We start from the raw sequence: 20,368 nt of genomic DNA, 5'->3' as shown, positions 1-20,368 counted from the left end.
GGGATCTGATGCAGGGAGCACGGGGGTCTGGGTGCAAGATGGGGACCACAGTCACAGAGAGAGGGAGATGCACAGTAAAGCTGGTGTGATAAGAACGGTAGGAATGGCAATTAACTCCCTAGATGAGGTCTGCAGGCAAACAACTTGAAGGGAAGGTGAAAAAATTGCCTCCTGACTCCTGGGAGCCATGGGTGAGGCAGCTGCTCTGAGTACACCTTCCTGAGACGCCTGAGGGAGCCAGGCTCCGTCTTCCCGCACAGCTTCCATAAGGACACTCCAAACCTCCATCAAGGAACTCTGGTATTTCAGGTTGACCCACCAATTCCCACCATTCCCTGAGCAATACTCCCCCTGCATTCCTCTTTGCAAAATCAACTTGTTTTGCAAGAAGTTTGGTGGATTCAGACAGCTACCTGTCATATGATAAAGACAATAAATAGCTGTGCCACATCAGGTGGTAGGAAACGCTGCTGTTTCCATCACATGAGGCCCCACCATCTGGCCACGTGGTGGGCAGAGCTGGAGGCATGCAGCTTTTCACTGCCTCCATCTTTGGTTTTGTGGCTTTCTCTATTTGAAAAAGAAACATTAGATAACATCCACCCATGCTGTGCAATTACCCACAAAAGCACAGAGCTAAGTTGTAGACTGAACTGCTCTGGCAACACCTCTTCCCTTACACTGCTTTAGGGCTTGATTTTGGCCGAGGTGATTCTGCCCCCCTACTCCACTCTCGTAAGACCCCACCTGGAATACTGTGTCCAGCTCTGGAGCCCTCAACACAAGAGGGACATGGACCTGTTAGAATGAGTCCAGATAAGGGCCACATAAGCGAAGAGAGGGCTGGAGCACCTCTCCTACAAAGACAGGCTGAGAGAGTTGGGGTTGTTCAGCCTGGAGAAGACAAGGGAGACCTCATTGTGGCCTTCCAGTGCCTGAAGGGGCTACAGGAAAGCTGGGGAGGGACTTTTTACAGGGTGTGTAGTGATATGACGAGGGGCAATGGCTTTAAACTAGAGCAGGGTAGATTTAGACACTAGGAAGAAGCTCTTTACAATGAAAGTGGTGAAGCACTGGAACAGGTTGCCCAGAAAGATGGTGGAGGCCCCATCCCTGGAAACGAACTCAAGGTCAGGTTTGACACGGCTCTGAGCAACCTGATCCAGTTAAAAAGATCCCTGTGCACTGAAGAGGGGGGCTGGACTAGATGACCTTTTAAGGTCCCTTCCAACCCCACACATTCTATGATTCTATGAATTCATGTGCTCGGTGACAAACCTGGCATTCCTTCATCACTGAGTATTACTTCACCAATGACTCCAGATGACTAAATAACAACAACAGAGACAAGAAGACACTTTTTCAAGCAGCAACTCTTTATTATTGGGGAAAACATTAGGACTTTTATTTTTTTTCTCTTACATATAATTGATTTGAATAAAAATAATTTATTTTTTTAATTTTTTTTATTATATTATATGAAAAAAACCCTCGAAACAAGGACTGTGAATTTTGGAAGCAAGAAAACATAGACAAAATTGGTTTTTAGCTGCTGAGATGTAGTACTTGGATTTTTTTTTTTTTAACCTCAAATAGAGAAACAATCACAGCTGTCATTCCAGTGAAGAAAATGAATTGATAAAATAACTTTTTTTGAGAATGGTATAGAGTTACACTAGAAAGTATTCATAATATAGTGTGAGTTCTAGCATATTACCTAAAATATATAACTTCTCAGACTTTACAAGGTCAAATATTTTAGACCATATTCCAGTGGAAAAACATGACAAAACTATTACAATCTTTTTAAAGTTCCTGTTGAATTAACTTTCATTTCCTTTTGAGGAATTTTAATATAATATTTCAAGCAATAAAATATTGCATACAAACTAGCCTGCAGAACTTTATTCACACTAACTTGGACAACCATGGATTTAAAGGATGAAGCACCTTTAGTAACAGTGATAAAGAATCTCTGTTACTGTAGCTGATGAAGAAGCAGATTTTGTGCAAGATTGGTAGAATTTTCATGACATTTCTGTAAATTTGATAAAATAACTGCATATTCAGCAACAGGAAGTTAAACTAATGGGAATTAAAATATGCTTAAGGCTAAAGCAGGATTACAGTGTTACAAGACAAAGTTTCTATTAATTAATTCAATTCATATTATCTGACACAGACTCCAAATAAAATACTGATTTCTGTTTCTTTTTCTTTTCAAAATGCAAACAACCTAGTGCAATGTCCAGTCCCTGGCTTACCTTGTCTCTTCTCAGTTGAACATTAACCTAATTTGTCTTTTCATTCAGCTCTAGGGTAACAAACACCATTCAGCATCACCTGAACGGATTCTAATTTTAAAAAGTCCCAAAAGGCAGGAAAAAAAAGCAGCAATCAGCGTGCCAAGGTCTTGCTTTAGAACACCAACTACTACCTGCAGAAACACACAGGGTAAAAATGAGACTGAATTCGTGTAGGCAGTTTTTCTGCACTGAGTACCATCCGCAATTGAATGTAAATGTACCAGTCGTGGCTGATGGAAAACCACTTTTCCCCAAGCACAAGGAAAAATACTATTAATACGATCTTGAAAACTGTTATTTTGTAACAGTCTAACCTCCAGGGGTCAGTTCTCTTAAAGAAATGCTTGAAATGCTGGCTGGTGCCTCAGCCTGACAAACAAGCCGATGTGATCTAAAGCGACCATCTCAAGCCCTTTAAAAATAAACATTGAATTTCAGTATATTTTGGGGGATTTTTGTTTTGTTTAGTTCTTGGCTTTTTTTTTATTTTTGTAACTGTCTGCTGTTTCCAGCACCAATTCAGAGGCTGGAACGTTTCATTCCTTCCTCTGCTGGTTTTGTCATTTTCCACTTGGCAGCTCCTGACTGCCACACCCCGCTGCTCCCCACGGCGCCGCAGTCACCGGGACCGCCTCCTTCTTTCCCTTGTCTGTTCTCCATATTGTCAGCGGGATTTACAGCCCTGGAATGTGATTTCTGAATTCATATACACTCTCTTTTTCTCAGGAATGCCTCATTTTGCAACCACAGCTGTTGAAAAATATGGTAATTTGAAATAATGAGTGGGCAGGGGCTCTTTTGAGATAAATCAGGGATGCAATTCAGAAAGCCAAGGGGGTGTTTTCACCTGACTGCAGAAGTTTAAAGAACAGGTACAATTTTGGACCTAAACTATGCCATTTGTCTTCCTTTGTAAATGAAGAATTACTTTTAGTTTTACCAAGGAATATTCTACTGGTATGAACTACAGAATTTGTGAAATTATTACGCCTATCTTTTCTAAATATATTACTCATTTGTTTAATTCATTCAGGAATCTATCATACTGCCAACAAACTACAGTAATCCAGAAATATTTTCTGCTTATGGAAGGAGCTTAATCACTAAGCCACATCTTCCTGCAAAGCTTCAGTACTTTTGATCTGTAAAAAGCATTTCTCATTGAAATAATACTGAAGTGGAGCCCAAGCCCTCCTCCATCTCTACGACTGTTAATTAACTCCTCAGGACAAAATGTTGATCACACTGAACGACAAGATATACTATTGGCTCTCAGGACAGCTCCAGTGGTAGCTCTGGTGGTACAACCGTGTATCTTGGGTCAAGCTTAGGTGTGAAATCCTTGAAGTTCTTAGATGCTTCAGTACCAAATACATCTAAAGCTTTCCTGTTCATGAGAGCAAACCTGGAAAAGAACAGACACGAGGAAGTAAACAGACTATTCATTTACTTTTGAAAAAAAAAAAAATCATTACAATTTGGTAAAATATTTTGCAATTTGATTTATTTATAGAATTATTAAAATTCTTTCATTGCATGAAAGACTACCCAAATCTTTGAAATCCAGACTTATGCCTGCACTGTTTAGAGATTTGCAAGTTTTTCATCTCAGGCAGTAAAGACTTTAAAAAAAATCCATTTGACAAATCTGATAAGCAGTGCTTTGTGTAGATACATTTTATATAACACAACTTGTGGAAAAGAGGACAGAACCCCCTTCTACTTTTAACCTCACAATAAAAGTAAAAGTAAATAAAAGTAAAACCAAAACATACTACTCTTCTTTCTCACCCTAGCCTCACAAACTCTGGCCATGCCTGCCCAAATCTGGATAACAATTTCATAGGTGTTGCAATCTATTTCCATCTCTTTAGACTTCAAAATTGATGAGTGAAAGACCTATGAAATGTCAAAAGAATCGGTCTCTATGGAGAAAGTGTCAAATTGACTATCACAGAGATTTGCTTCAGATTAAAAAAAAATGAGCACAAATTAGCACAGAGCTCTTCTCTTTCAACTAAAGGAATCTTAGGATTTGCAGAAGAGAGAAAAATGCAGCCAAAACTGGACATCTGCACTGACATCATCCCCCATATCATCTTTGCACAGCCTCAGAGGTTGCCTGTGGATGGTCACCAGGCATCCCAAGGAAAGCTTTCCACTACATCCAGCAATGTATTCATATACTTCAAGTCCAGCTAAGACTGGGCTGTGCCATGGGAAGTGCAGGTTCAACATGCTCCAGGGCCTGGCCTTTGACTAAATTCTGATTTTTACAGTCTGGAAAACTCACTGTCATGACAAACATTATTTTTTATAATCCTATTTATAAACTGAGCTACATCACAATTCGGATGCCTTGTTTCTGCCACACAGCACATCAGTATCTAAGTGTACACTTCACTGAGCAGTATTTTTATAAATCACTTACAGCAAAAACTATTTTAAAAGGTAAGCATTTTAGATCCTCACAGCAAATAAGAGAAAAAATATCCAGTAACATATTATAGGGTAAATTTATGGTTATTACCAGTGAAAATATTTCATTAGTTCTTCAAGAAAAAAACATTGTGTTCCCAACTAAAATAGATGTCCTATAAAAACTTGAATCTTCAGAGTATTCCTAGGAAATATTCTGGCATTTCTAGAAATGTTTTTAAACACATAGTACCATGTTGTCAATCACTGCATATACTAAGTGATTTCTCCAACCTGTATGGTTGTTTACCAGATTCTTCATATTCCATTGAAATCAGAAAGCATTCCACCCTTCAAGTGAACTTAAGATAAAAAAGCCTTCAAGAAAAACCCTCATCTGCTAAACAGCCTTAACTAGATTTAAGTCTTTGCTCCTGTCATTAGACTAAACCTAGCAGTGTCACTGCAGCAGCAAAGAACCTCAAGCGGATGGGAAACCATTTGAAAAGCAAAGTAAATAGTCAGGAAATGAGCCCAAACGTAGTTTGACAGCTCTGCTCTTGACACAGAATGACACAGAAGGGTGAATGTGAGCAATGGAGCATTTAGACAAGCCATAACATACCCCTGAATACCTACCTGCCCTTTGTTAGTCGTAAAAGAAATTTCCAGTACGAAGGTCTCAAGTTCTGCACTTCCATGACAGCCTGCAAGAAAAGTATTCTGTCAGAGACAGCTGACAGTGTCAGGCAGAAGCTTCATCTGCTACATTACTTTGCCAAAATCAGTGAAAAGGTAATGACGGAAATATATACTTAATAAAAAAATAATATTTAAAAATCATGCCATGATTCATGGATTGAAAGCAGCCGTGATCACCTGTCAATGTCCAGTGCTACCAGTAGACCAACTACTCACAGCTCAATTCAATGCTCTCTGTGACCACCACCAGCACACACTGATAGTCCCAGAAGACTCTTTCAAAAGGGGTTTTAATTCACTTAAATTTTATTGCAGGCAAAGCAACAATAAACCTTATTATTCCTAGGTACATGATTTTGCACTTCTGGACGCCAACTTTAGTTGCTATTTTATCCCACTCTCACTCTGCATTTTGGGATCTACCACTTCTTGCAGCTATCTTTCTATTTCACATTACACACAATGTTGTATACCAAAATCCTTGTCTTCTCTCTATTCCATTACTTTTCCAGGTAACTTATGAATACAGTAAATAACACACTTCTCAGTATAGATCCCTTTGCTCATTTCCCCCTCCTTACTCCTTCCTTAAACCTAGTGATTTATTTCCAGTTGTGAGTTCCTTTTCCAACTAGTTATTAAGTAATGAAAAAAACCCTTTCCTCTTATCTCATATTAACTTTTACTTCTGTTAGCCTCACATGATGGTCCTTGCCAACAGTATTTTGCAGATCTCAATGCTGCAGACCTTCAGGAATATTCCAAGTACTAAAGTATCAGTTCACCTTGATACAGGAATGAGAGATATTCCCAAATATAAGGGAGCAATGAGGAGAAGTGGAACTGTTCTTTATCGAGGGATACAAAAATGACAGCAGCTCTAGAAAGGGGGAGATTTAGTGGAATAACTACTAATAGCAATTAGTAGTTCTTTCCTACTGAAAAGGAGTTTTTATAGCTAATGTAGCTGAGGAAGGGACTGGTGGTGAAACCATGCAATTGACTTGGAAAGGGAACTACAGCTTGTTTCAGACATAACACTTCAGATTTCCTTGCTAATTTTTGCAGTCTTTCAAATAGGCAACTTGAATTCCAGTCAGCTGAAATGAAAAATGCCAGCTGATCAAAAATCCACAAAATAGTACAATATATTGTCTCCTTGAGAAACGGTCCTTTCATATGCTTATGAAAGTCCACACATTTATGTTCATCTTCTGGGTCAATGCATTTTAAGATCCTTTCCAAATAATTCAATGCTTTGCATCATGTATTCATCTACAAATATATAAGAAATTTGAGTCCTAGAAATTATGTCACTCTCACTGTGACACTCAAAAGCAAGAAGCAGAACCCTTGATTCTCAGCACTGTGCTGGAATCACTACCATCACACCATCTTTTATATATCACTGTATCATTGTGCTCCTCATTTCATTCAGCATTTGACTTAAACTAGAAGAGCTTCATCTGCTGTTAGAAGACAAGAACATACTTACTGCCTGAAAGCATATTGATGTAGAAATGGCATAGATGATGCTGTCTGCATGAGGAAAATAGGGAACCTTCCCTGCTTCAATGCCTTTGAAGTATATAGTCTATAAAAATAAACAAAAAAGCTGAATGAACCAAAATAAACAAAGCAGCTTTTTAGTTCTCATTTATTTTACCTTTTCAAAGTAACAATGTCAACATTTCTAACCTCTGCTTATATATTTTTCTGTATATCCACAAATGTGACACTGATTGAGCTAGTTTATAAGAGTTAGTCAAGGTCAATAGAATGAGAGGCTATAAATGCCCAGCACAGGGTCTATCAACAGCTTTGGTGTTAAAAGGGTACTATAGATCTCAAAGATAAAAAAGGGAAAGTTTGCTATATGAAATCCTTCATTTTAAAAAAGCAAAAGAACAATGCAATAGCTCTTCCAACAAAATGAATATTCACTGTTCTTAAACAGCTTGAAATCACATACTTTCCTTTCTGAGAAAACATGTAAAGTTTATTTTCCTGAGCACAGCTTGACCTTCCAAAGCAGCACACGCCTCTTTGGTCAGTTACCCTTGGCTTGTGTAAGATGATAAAAGTAGTAAAAAAAAAACACAACACACAACAAAAAACCAAAGAAAGAAAGAACACACAGCACTTTTCTTATTTCACTGCAGCCACAATGTCTCAAAGTCCAGAGAAAACCATCAGCAATACAAGATAATATTGGGTTTTTACAACCGGTGTTCTAAAAGTCAATATGGGTAATTCATGAGTTGCTTTTCTATAACTATTATGTGAACCACCTTGAGAGCCTGACATAGGATTACAAGGAGCAAGAATAAAGAGAGTATATCTTCCTTTCTTATGTTCCATTCTATGCTTTAAAAAAAAAAAAAGTTCCTTCTTTTTATATTCTTTAAAATGAATTCTGCTCTGGTGATGGAGGTGGATAAATATCACCAGGGAACAAGGCCCTGGAGATCAGCAGGAAAAAGCTTTGTGATTCAGGGATGATGCATAATAAGAGAACACTCTCTACTTAGTCCAGTGGTGCTGCTGGGGAAATAACCATGAGTAAGTCCCAATTTTATGGAAAAATCACAGTAAGAAATCAAAAGTTGGTTAATTAAGTATAAACAACATACCCAAACTCTAGAAATTTATTCCCTGCCTCTCCTCCTCCCCACCCCCAGTTCCTAATTTTAACCAGTTCATAGAAATAACTGAAGCCTGGAAAACGGCAATTAGAATAAAGTTCATTGCAAAGCTGGGAACTCAATCAGGTGAAGTACACTGACAAACAACTCCAGCTATAGACTAAAACCTAAGCTATTTTGAGTTATCTCACATTGTTGAATGCCAAAATTAGGTAACAAAGGCAGGAAGTTATGTTGCAGCTTTTGGCAATAAATCTGCAATTAAGGACTAGGTTTGATTTATGTTTCTGGCAGAACAGACATTCTTGGAACTTTCAGATTTAAAAAATCTGCAAAAGCTACAAAGCAAAGGGCTATCAGGAGATTAAAAAAGAAATCATGGAGAATATACATGGAGACCAGTGGATACAGGAATTTTAAAATGAGTCATAGAGAGGAAAATAAGAAAGAAATAAGACCACAGAAAGGCACTGCCTCTTGGCACACACCTACTGCAACACACCACTGCCACATAACTTTATATTATACTGGAATTGTCTCATAAAGCCTGTGAAGTTAATTTGGGTTTTCTGCCTTGAAAAAATAGATGAAATAAAGAATTCTGTTTTGAGGGTAACATCTTACCTCTACTAATTTGGACATCAGATACATAGAGATAGTAGTACTTTTGTAAAACATCATAGAAATTCCTGCTAGACACCCTGTAACAATTAGAAAACAGAAGTATTGTTAAGCTTGTGATTTATTGTTGCTGTTGCAGTCTGTCAGCTCAGCAGACACTGCACAGGATTAAGCTTTCCGTTGCTACAACAAAGTTCAGTGATGTTCCTGTACTGTCCATCAAAACATGGTTTATGTCATTAAAAAATATTTTTTAATCCCTTAAATAAATCTGTAGTCCAGTACTAAGGAGCACAGCATCAAATTTCCTCTCTCAACCCACAAAGAAAAGGAGACACCTCTGAGGTTCCCATACTGGATAGATGCACAAACAGCAGGGAAGGGCCTGCAATATTACATTAAATTCAAGGCAAAATGGGACCTTCTTCAGATCCAGTAGAGCCCATCCTTTAAAATGTCTATTCTGTCCCATACAGAATAGTCGGTATTTTAATCTTTCATCCCTACAGTTGGGAAATAAAAGACATTTGGGCATACAACATATTGCCCTTGAAGCTGACCATAAAAACCACACCATTTAATTCAATTGGCCTTGCAATTTTCATTACAACTCTGTATTTGAAGCTAATTGAAACACCAGTCTCTTTGACACAACCTTGATGTACACAGTCCTGCTTTCATCACAGAAGTCTTAAAAGGGAATGGGAGGATAGAAAAGAGAAGTATTAGCAGAGTACCAACAGAAGCAACATAAACTTTTCATGGACTCACCAGCTACAAGTGCATGAAGTTCATCATCTAGATTCCGTACCCAGCGCAGGAAGCAACTAGTACCCTGCAGGTGAACAGAAGCAGGATGAGCCCTAGTTACTGCTCCTCCACCATGCAGAGACTGGAGATACTCCTCTCTCAGTTAGTCATAGCACACACAGTATGAATTCAGTGTGTAGTGTGATAAAACCTATAATCCACAGTACCTGAAACATTTCACTGTTTTACCTAACAGTTCACTGTTACTGTTTCTTTCAAAATCAGACCAGTCTAATTTGAATACTAATCGAACTCCAAAGCTAAGCTTGAATTCACATCATCTACATTCGTTGCAGTTGTCTAGACTCTTTCCTATTATAAAGTCTTTTTTCAAGTACACACCAAACAGCTTGAGATTCTTCCATACATCCAATAAATTCTGGAACCAGGAAAACACATTAATCTAAGAAGTTAGAACTGTGTTTGATTAAAAGATGCAATGAAACACGTAATAACCTGTTTTTTAACACAGACCCAAATATACAGATATTAAGGCTGGAACTGATGTAAGTAATTATGGCTTAGGTTGCATTAAAATATATTTCATTTGGATGACCATTGGTTTCAGATGTATTTCATTGGTTACTGAATGATCCAGACTGTTCTACATTTGCCACATCCTCTGCATTGTTTTTTTCCACTATTTTGGAAAATCATAGGTTGCCTCCAAATTTTATCTCTGTTAAATTTCTGTTTGCTTCTAAGTGGTTTGAGACCTGTTTAGAAGGGCCCAATCCAGTGCTGATGGCATCAAGACAACATGATGTAATTCAGTTCACTGATGTCTATTTTGAGATAGGTGTGTCAGCATTTAATCCATCTCAACATGTTCTTTTCATGGAATTGTAGAATGATTTATGTTGCAAGGGAGATCTGGAGATCATCTGGTCCTACCTGAAACAGGTCTAACTAGAGCAGGCAGCTCAGGAACTTGTCCAGTTGATTTCTAAGCATGTCCAAGGATGGAGACTACACAACCTCAGTGGGCAGCCTGTTTCAATATTTGGTCACCATCACATGAAAACAGATTTCCTTATATCTCTTTGTAATATCCTGTATTTCAGCTTGTATCCATTGCCTTTCATTCTGTCACTGCACACCTCCAAGAGATGTAGGCAGCAATAAAATCTCCCCTGAGCCTTTTTTCACCAGCTTCAAACCTAGTCCTCCCAGCTTCTTGCACATTGTATGACCCAGTCCTCAAATCATCTTGGTGACCCTCAGGTGAACCCACTCTTGGAAAAGACATTAAAATTAAAGGAAGAAATGAAGTAATACGCAAAAATGGACCCAGTACCTGAGATGTGGTTGTATTAGCTGTTTTACAGTGTACATTTTAAATAAATAAATTCCTTGCCAAACCATCGATCCATTGCAATTACAACAGTCAACTTAATGACTCAAACTTGTCCACAGTAGCCTGGTTTCCTTTTTCAAATTATTTTACAAGTTATTTTCTGCAAAACCATGTTTGCTGACATTATTTAACAGTGAGGGGAACACAAAATATTAATATTATAGCTACTAAAATCCTACAATGGCATTTTGGACAAGCTGGATTTTTTTTAATAATGCAGTTCCTTTGGGTTCAAAACACATCAAACATTTCTTTTTTTCTTTGGCAGTGACCCAATCTTTTGGAGTGATTGGAATCTCTGCTGCCTTATGTGCTTATTTCAAGGCAGAAGAAAGTAAGTTATGAAATACAAAGAGTACCAGAAAGTATATAGTTAATAAACTATAAACAAAGGTCAGAGTATATTACCCTCATAAAATGAGTATAGAGCCAAATTCACTTTGCAGTTGGAGCTTTTAAAAGACATCAGAATCATTTCAGCTTTTGAAATCTAAATGCTTTTTCCTCTAAAAGTTCTTTTCTTAAAGAGCAAAAATTTAATTTTCAAATAAACTCTTTAACAGCCCATTTGCAATTTCCCATCAAAAACATTTAAAATCTGTAACGTTTAACATTCTCATGTCTTAATATGACTCCAAGTGAAATGCTGTTCTGCTTAAAAATTACACTTGTTTGTTTTGTTTTAATTTTCAGTAATATTTACCTGAATAGTACAGACTTAATTGACTATGCAGATCAAGTAAAGGGGCAGCTGAAAAATGACATGTGTGGTTAAGAATATGAAAGTGCAAAAGCCAGTTCAGCACTGCTACATGCAATATAGTCACCCTTAGGCTGCTTCCTTGGTCACATTCTCTTTTGGCATAAATAAACATAATTTGATTAACTCCAACAATGCTCTAGGGGTGTGGATCAGTTCACAATCTGTCATCTTGAAATGGTGAGGAAGGGGAGATTTCCAAGCGGTAAGTGCAACATCTCCTCAGCTGCACATGATCCATGTTCTGCCATCTCCTGCTACTTAGCATCAAATAAGAATTCCAGATATTTGAGAAAAAAAAATTGCTAATGGCTTCTTTCTGGCAACACTGCTGCTCCTGCAGTCATTACTTGTGTCTGCACTAAAACATTTTAGTGTAACAGCAAGTCTCTTTTAAATCTGAATGGAAATTACTCCCTATCTCCTGATCTTGATATCATGCTGCAAAATCCACGTGGGGTGTTTTTTTTTTTGAGTAATGACAGAAAAAGCACATAGAATGGAAGATTAGTTTTCTATTTACAATTTGATTGCTGCAACACCATAGAATTTGTCAGTGACATGCTGTAGGAAATAGTATCAGTAGTATCAAGCAGCTAGACTTTTTAGCTCTTTGTGATAGTCTGAAAAGTGAAATAAAGCCCATGGCATTCATCATTTCTGTATATTATATGCTTACTTTGTATATACTGACAAAAGATCCAAGAAAAGCTCCAAGTTGGAAATTTTCCTTGTTGTAGAAGAGGGAAAGTAGCTGGGATGGTTTTGTAAACAGGTGCCGGAAGGCAGATGGGATCCGAAGGCAACACTGGATCAGGTAACCAATGCTAAACATCCTAACAAAGCCCTAGGAAACATGGGAAGAAACCACAAAATTAGAAAAAGGAAAAGCAAAAACATCTACAGAAGTACTTCTTTTTGACATCGAGCAGTCTAAATCCTTCTCTGCAGATAGTATGTAAAATGCATCTCCATCTTCAAACTCAAGAACCTTGTTGTTTTTTTTTTCCCTGATTCCCCTGTAAAATAGCAAAGGCAATAAAATAATAGACAATTGATTCTCCTTCTATTTCTATGAATATCTGAGAGGTCTCAATGGACTATTTCTCTTCTACTCCAAAATTCTGACTTTTGAAATAATCTTGATGACTTCATTCCCAGGTTACTGACCAGCTTTTAACCACAAATGGGTATATTGAGGAAAGTAATGGGGTGGGAAAAAAAAGAGCACTTGTACACTCAAACATCTGGAGAAAACACCAAAGGAGGAAAAAGTCCACAAAAAATAAATTTCAGAAGTGTGAGAATTAGAAATTGACCCTGGTGGCTTGGCATGTGCTCACACACTTTCCCTCCATGAAAGTGGAGGCTGAGTGATGCCAGCAGTAAGAAAAAGGGCAAAACTGGAACAGAGATTATGTGCAGAGCTACAGAGAAAGGATAACATGGATTCCAATGATTTTTTCTTACTACTCCACCTTGGATACAGATCTGCATCTTGATACCATGTCACAATTTCACACTGACTTTTTCTTTCCAAATTCTTCTCGTCAGCTTATTCTAACTTCCTACACAGCTTCCTATCATTATTCTTACCCTGTAGCTGAACTTCTCTAATCATTCTTAACAAAATCTTACCAACATTCTGGTTGGAAGACGTCTTATCTGAAAATTATCTATGCATTCACCATTGGCAAATAAGAGAGGCAGGCAGTGCTCAGGATTTCTCTAGTTCAATTTCCAGAAGACACTTGGAGACACCAAAACAATTCCAGTTGCAGGGATAATTGGCAGAGGGTTTGATTGAGCAACCTTGCAAACTCAGAAACTCAAAATATTTTTGCCTCCTACAGAACTTTATAATGTGTCATAAAGCTAATAAAATTTTATTATGGTTAGACATCCAGTAATAAACTTCTCCTGAAACAATTACTCTCCCTGCTTCTCAAAAAAGTTGTTTATGAGAATCAAGTGGAAGAAAATATATTGTGTCATCTAATGATCTAGTAGATATAAATGAAAAACTGCCACTTCTTCCTTTGCTACTTTTAAAGGTATGTAAATTGCATGTGCTGAACAGCTAACAACTCTGTATTTTCTGATCTTGTAATGAAAATGCCTACTGGAAGGTATGAGAGGCAGGCAGAGATGTAAATGCACTGTGGATTTTGTGTAGTTAAAATGTCAAAATTGAGATGAAGATATATTCACCCCTAAAAGAAAGAGGTTCCATAGTGTGAAGGACACAGCCCTCATCTCCCACAAAAGATGAGATTATTATGATACCAGGTACCATTATATAAACAGAAAGTTCTAAAACCAGCAGCTGTGAACAAAGCCCAAAACAAGAGAACAAACCACAATACAGTATGTTTGACTTTTCAACCCAGCTGTAGAGGAAAAGTTACTCTGATGGGATGAGGAACACTGCATTAGAAAACATTTAAATTCCAACTGGAAACACTCAAATATATCTGAAATTTTATTTTTCTGAGTAGCCTACTTAAAAGTGCAAAACTGAAGGACTGAGGCTTAGTTTTGATGTGCACCAAACAGCAATAAATATTGCACAAAATCTTTATAACTTAGCTCATTAAATCAACCAGGTGAATCCACATCACACTTATGGGTGTTTTTCACATTCACAGAAAATATTATGTCTTATAATCAATGCACAGTATTGTAACTTTCATGTTGCATAACAGTAGAGCATATGCAGGACACTGCAATAAACATAAGTGAATGAAAAAAACCCTGCCAAGAGCCATTTCTTCACAGAAATTTTGGGTTGGGACTCAGACCAGCCAGAAGTAGCAGCACAGTGAGACTACGTATCTGCAAAACTCATTTAGTGCTGGACTTGGCAGAGTAGGGTTGATGGTTGGACTTGATGACCTTGATGGCCTTTTCCAACCTAAGTGATTCTGTGAGTAAACTCTTTTTATTTTCCTTTTGAGAAACAGATTTCTTAAATAATTAATAATTCAGTTAAGATATTGGCTAAAACTCAAATTCAGTAAAGCATGTGTATGCACATAAACAGAGTTCAGTAACACACCAGAACTCAGTCAACCTGCTGCAACATATTAGGAATTAATGAAGGTATTTAAAATTTCTGGGTATATGTTTGTCAGTGTTCCTTGAAGACACAGAATGTAGAGATTACAATAACCAGAAAATAATCTCATATTCTGTTTGGTCATCCTAGTCATGAGGTAAGTTGTGAGGGTCATCTGCTGTTATGTGCAGCATCAGCAGAAAAAAAGGGACAACTGGACAACTACTGCTGGATAATTTCTCCTTATTGTAATCAAGCAGAATCAGAAAAGAGGGAAAATATTGTTTGACTGCTTCTGTTAGCTCCCTTCAAATATTTACAAACCCAAAACATTTTAGGTATTTAAAATTTGAAGAGAAGTCTATGAAATCAGGTGGTATGTCATACTAAAGATTACATAAAAGTCATTATGAATTATGACAGCTAGTTAACGTGTATTTAAATGAGAAGCAGGAGAAAGAGCATGCAAAGACAACTAAAGCACAGATATGATGGTGAGAAGACAAGATATTCAAGGGTAAGGGAAAAGGACAGGCAACTTTGGCAATAAGCAGCTCATCGATTCATTATCAGATCTGAAAGCTCCCTTACAGACATGGAGTTACAAAAACATGCTCAAATCAATGCTGTGCTGCATATATTCCCATTGTAATTCAGCATACAACTTAAGCACCATCTCAGATCCTATAAAATCCAGAGCAATTTATGGCCATTTTACACAGTGATTTTCTAATATACTGCAGTGTAAGAGTGTAAAAACCTTTACAACATAAAATCATGTTCTTAATGAACATACATGAATTAATCTTATGCTAGATCTCTTCTGATAGCTCTTCTGAGATAACACTGGGTGTATGAAAAATTTTAATTTAAAAAAGTTAATTTTGAAAGTAATATGTTCCAAAAGCATCTGAAGATAATAAAACCCATTTTTGCTGTTCCATAAATAAAAAGGGGTAAATTACGAAGTGACTGAGATCTTCTGGAGTCTTACCAACTCCTAAAACAGGCATAGCAGGTGGTACCACCTGTGCCAACCCAACGCCAGCCAAAAAAAAAAAACAACCCTCCTCTATAGAGTACTCCTGAAACAAAAATGTGCTGATCACATTAATAAAGGAGGATGCATTATGCCACCGGACATAAACAGTTCTTCCTGGGTGCAGCAACTGTGACAAATCTCTCATTACCCTGATCCCTTAAAATAAATTAATGGAGGAGTGAGCCCAGCACCCAGCAGCAGCGTGCCAGACCCTCGCAGCTGGACGTGTGCCCGGGCCAAAGCAGCACATACCAGGTGCTTTATTTAGGGTGGAGTCACAAGTGGGCTCAGCCGTGAAGTGCATCACATAGTTAAACAAGTTCCTTGCTTGCTACTCCATTTCTTCCCACACGTTTTATGTTATTCATTCACGACAGCTAATCTGAAAGAGCAGAGAACTTTAACCCCCCCACACCCCATCCTAAATCAAGAAAATCTGTTTTCAGGCTTGCCACATTTTCAATAGAAGAAGAATGGGAAACAGGCTCCATTCTCACTTCCTAAGTTTATGCCTTTTCTGACTGAAGACTTTTACCCTGTCTTTGCCAGAGTTTGTCAAACTCACTTTTTATGCACTTACTTTAATACAATATGAGATGCAATTATCTCCATAGTGTTTACAGCATCTGTGCCTCGGGCCATGTTTGCACCTGCAAAGAGCACAATGAAACACATATTAACTCATGGCTGTTTTCAGTGTCATCGACTGGAGACTTCATAAATTTTCCTTGCCTAAAAACACACAAAGTGTTATTTTCCCACCACTCATTCTCCCCATTACACATTGAAGGGCACTGTGAATTGCGGACAATAAAAATGAACAATACTTCAGCTGTACAGCACAAAGTGTCTGCACACTTATTTGGAGCCAACCTCTTGCCACGCTACATATTAAATACAAAATTAAAGCATAAATCTTCTGCTGCGGTCAACAGGAAGAAGTGATGTAGCCCTTCCCAGTGGTTCTGGAAGGATATTTAACCATGCATCCATTATCTGTGTCCTTACATCGTTCATACCATTGTAAGGTTCATTGGAGGGCAATCCAGAACATACAAATGCAGAGAGACACCCTGTGAAACTTCTCTCAATTACAAGGTATTCACTTCTGTGCCATTTCTTCTCCTGTGATGATTTTTATGTAGCTCTCACTTCAGACTGAGAATTTGACCTTGAGCATTTAAAAGAGATTGGCTTGGGATGGTGGGACGCCTGGATTGTACAGTTGTTACCCCTTCATTATGCAGAATTAAAAGAAGTAATGTCATACCAGGTCTGAATATTACATTTTGCTACAGCCAAGTATTATAAATCGTAATGCAAAATAAATTACACAATTTATATACTGTGCCAAATATCTTGGAAGTTTTGAATCATATACTATAAAGTCTAATGGCTATAAATCATGTGAGGTCAGTTTATGTAGCAAAAATTGTAATGAGAATGTGATCAGGTTACAGGCATTTAGACTCAATTATACTGAAAGGAACCATATGGAAGAGCTGTGAGAGCATTAGGACTGAAAATTGAAAGTTTTCTGAATGCCTGAGTTGGAAGTCTCAAAACCTTAAAGAAAAAAAATGCTGTTCTCCACCCACAGACCCTTGATAGTTGTATTCAACAAACAGTAGAAGGGCTGAACTATCTAGCAAACTGAAAAAGGAGTATTTAAGGCAAAATATGTAGAAGCAACTCAGCTAAAAGGATCTGCATATGACTGGAGCTGTCTTCTCATAGGTCTTTGTTGTCTAATACAGTCATGTCTAAGAAATCACTGGTGACTTCCTTCTATTTTTCAATTAAAACCAGAAAGAAACCATAGGAAGTTGCCATGTGATGTAGGTCACTTCATTTTTGTTCATGATCTGAGTACAGAACATAAGCCACTGCTTTGAAAACAGAATGCACTTGGAAGACTTGTTCCTCTCCTGCATAGCAGCAGGTAAAGATTTGGTCATAAAATGAGCAGGCCTGGAGAGGTCAATAGAAGTGAAGATTCATAGTTGTGGTACAAACAGACCCCTAGTCCATTTTTTATTCCATGCTCCTTGTAAAGGAATTACTCCTTGTGGTACCCAATGTGCCTGAAGCAGACAAATCAAGCACAGCAGAACTACATCTGACCATATTAACTGACAAGCTATCTGAGGTGACTTCTTTAAGCTCATACTAAGAGACAATAAATTGGATCCTGTACCTGGGAGGGAACCTATCTTTCCCAGCTTCAGATGCCTAGATCAGAGCTTGTGCAAAACAGTTTAGACTCACTCTTTGCAATTTCCTATTTCCTGATAAGGGAGAAAGTCCAAGTGCTACCAATCCTGCTCTTATGCAGTTCTCCTTTGTCACTCAGAACTGATTGAATTTACTCTCCCTTGTTAGACAACTGCATGTTGCAAGTCATTGCTATGATAAAAAAACATTAAATTTTGCTTTCATTAGAGTCCATGATTTGTCACTGCTAATTACTCAGTAAAATGAAATACAAAACACATAAATGCAAAGGAGAAGTATAAAATATTGTCAATACAATATAACAAACCATTCAAATGAGCTAGAGTAAGAATGATTAATCTTGTTGTGTTTTTTTTTTTCTTTTTTTTGACTCACACTTTGTCCACAAGCTTTTTGGTTAGAGCCAGTATGTTCATTGGCTGTGATGCTTTTTCACAATGCTTTATCTTTCGATCTGTCTTTGAAAATGCTGCTTCAGGTGAAAATGAATGAGTAGGGATTTCTTCTTTCCCTACAATGAACCTAAAAAAAAACCAAAACAAAACAAGAAAAGAGAACAAAATAACAATTATATAAGTAACTCAAAGAGATACATAATATCCAATGTAAGTCCCTAAGTCTTTAGGGAAACCTTTAAGTTACCCACAGGTCTGCAAAAGAAAATGCATCCTATACAGCTGCCAAACCTTGTATCTCTGAAAAGATCACTCCACCAACATGTATTTAAGCTTCAGATAATTGTCACAGTTGCTGCCAGGAATTTTTTTAAACTAGGAACAAAAATATTACTGGGAAGTCTATCTCTCATTCAAAGCAAGAACACCAAATAAGAAAATAAAAAGGCACATGAAATATCTCAATTATCTCCAGCAAAATGGGGTTACACAAAGGTTGATGATTACTAGAATATTTTTATAAAATATCTATTTTGTAAAGATCTTCAGAATGTTTTTGCTCCCACCAAGAGCATTAAATTTCTGTTGCTTGGCTCCATCTTCAGCCCTCTTTCTTCATCCAGAAGTTGATAGTGTCAATATACTGGTTCATCTTAGGTGTAGAATTACTGTGTATCAAAGACAAAGAAAGTCATGACTGCAAGATGTTTCCTAACACTTTGCACTATAATCCAAATTACACTGTACTGTGGTAGTCTTGCCGAGGGCAATGAGGGCATAAAAACTTTGTCCTTCGGTATGTGACTGAATCTCCCAGGAAACTGGTGATTTCAGAATGTGCTTCTGCCCAGTGTCACAGGAGAGTTTCATGTCCAGATTTCTGAACTATAGACTGACTATTGGCACCTTATATCAAATTCCACTGTTGTTTAATACCTGCAAACTCCGTAAAATATTTTCCACTACTGACAACAGGAAGTCTGTCTTGCTCTTCCCCTGTCAGTTGACCCTGTCCACGCACCAGGCTGTGTGAATGGCAGACAGGTAGCAGAGTATAAAAGGGACAGCTAAGAACATGTCTTGGTACTTCTGATATGAAACACAAAGATGGCAGAACTTAGTGTAACTACACAAATGAGTAGGTAACACTAGAGGGTCCCATTGCAAACTAAATTCTAGGAGAGCCTGGACCACTAGGGAAGACACAAGGTTTAGCAGCACATTTAGGATCTCTCCAACAAATACACTACAAGCCCATGCTTTATTTGGGTGTTGGTCACAGAACTGCTTTTGTATTCATTTAACATTTTGGAAATACAGCAAATGAATTCCAGGTCAAAACACAGCTGCCATTTGCTTCCACAAAAACATCAGGAATCATGAATCCCAGTTTTAGAAAGATGAAAGATGAACGTTCTTCGAAAACATGCAACCTTGTATCTGCATTTCCTTTCAATAACAGTCCCAAACATTAAAAGATTCCTGTCTTGCCAGCATATTATACCTTCTTCAAAATATGCCATATATGCCAAAAAATTGGACAAGTTTTACAATAGCATTATTTTTCTTAGGAATACCCATTTCACACATTGCAGCTGCCACTGTGCACAATTCCTCAAAAACTTCACTTTAAGCTGTATACTCAGAGAAATTTTACTTACTTCAGTGCAGAGTATGTAAATCCTTTCAAGCCATCTTTGCACCTGAAACATAAAAGCAAAAGTTGGGGGTTTTTGTTTTGTTTTGTTTTGTTTTTTAATGTAACGAGCTGCTAGCAATACAATTTAAATTGTTTGTGATTAAACTTTGTGTAGAAGGGGTGCAGATGAACACCAACTTCTCATTAATGGAAAACAGCATGACTGCAACAACTCTGTGGCTATCCCTGACTTCACAGTTGTCACCATGGCCTTGGGACTTCTCAGAAAACAAAGGGTACAGCATACAAATGCCAGTGCTTCTCTCTTTTATCCAAATCAAGAGTGGAGACATTTTTAAAGGATGGTGACAGAACCACTG

The 20,368-nt window shown here is 37.6% G+C and overlaps 1 protein-coding gene across 1 annotated transcript in view; it reads right to left on the bottom strand.

The window, feature by feature from the left end:
* Positions 1–1,355: 1,355 nt before the first annotated feature.
* TMEM135 (transmembrane protein 135) overlaps positions 1,356–20,368 on the bottom strand; it is a 175,677-nt gene continuing 156,664 nt past the window's right edge. The window contains exons 7-15 of the mRNA XM_051620896.1: positions 20,011–20,052; positions 18,330–18,476; positions 16,300–16,369; positions 12,299–12,466; positions 9,464–9,527; positions 8,696–8,772; positions 6,922–7,020; positions 5,364–5,431; positions 1,356–3,711 (exon numbers count right to left, since the gene is read on the bottom strand). Coding sequence (XP_051476856.1) covers positions 3,579–3,711; positions 5,364–5,431; positions 6,922–7,020; positions 8,696–8,772; positions 9,464–9,527; positions 12,299–12,466; positions 16,300–16,369; positions 18,330–18,476; positions 20,011–20,052 — 868 coding nt within the window. The 3' untranslated portion in view covers positions 1,356–3,578. The remainder of the gene's footprint in view (positions 3,712–5,363; positions 5,432–6,921; positions 7,021–8,695; positions 8,773–9,463; positions 9,528–12,298; positions 12,467–16,299; positions 16,370–18,329; positions 18,477–20,010; positions 20,053–20,368) is intronic.

The sequence above is a fragment of the Apus apus genome, chromosome 1 (genome assembly GCF_020740795.1).
Source record: "Apus apus isolate bApuApu2 chromosome 1, bApuApu2.pri.cur, whole genome shotgun sequence".
NCBI classification, from domain to species: domain Eukaryota; kingdom Metazoa; phylum Chordata; class Aves; order Apodiformes; family Apodidae; genus Apus; species Apus apus.
Note: the sequence above shows the minus strand (reverse complement) of the source record. Positions and strands in the feature narration are given on the sequence as shown.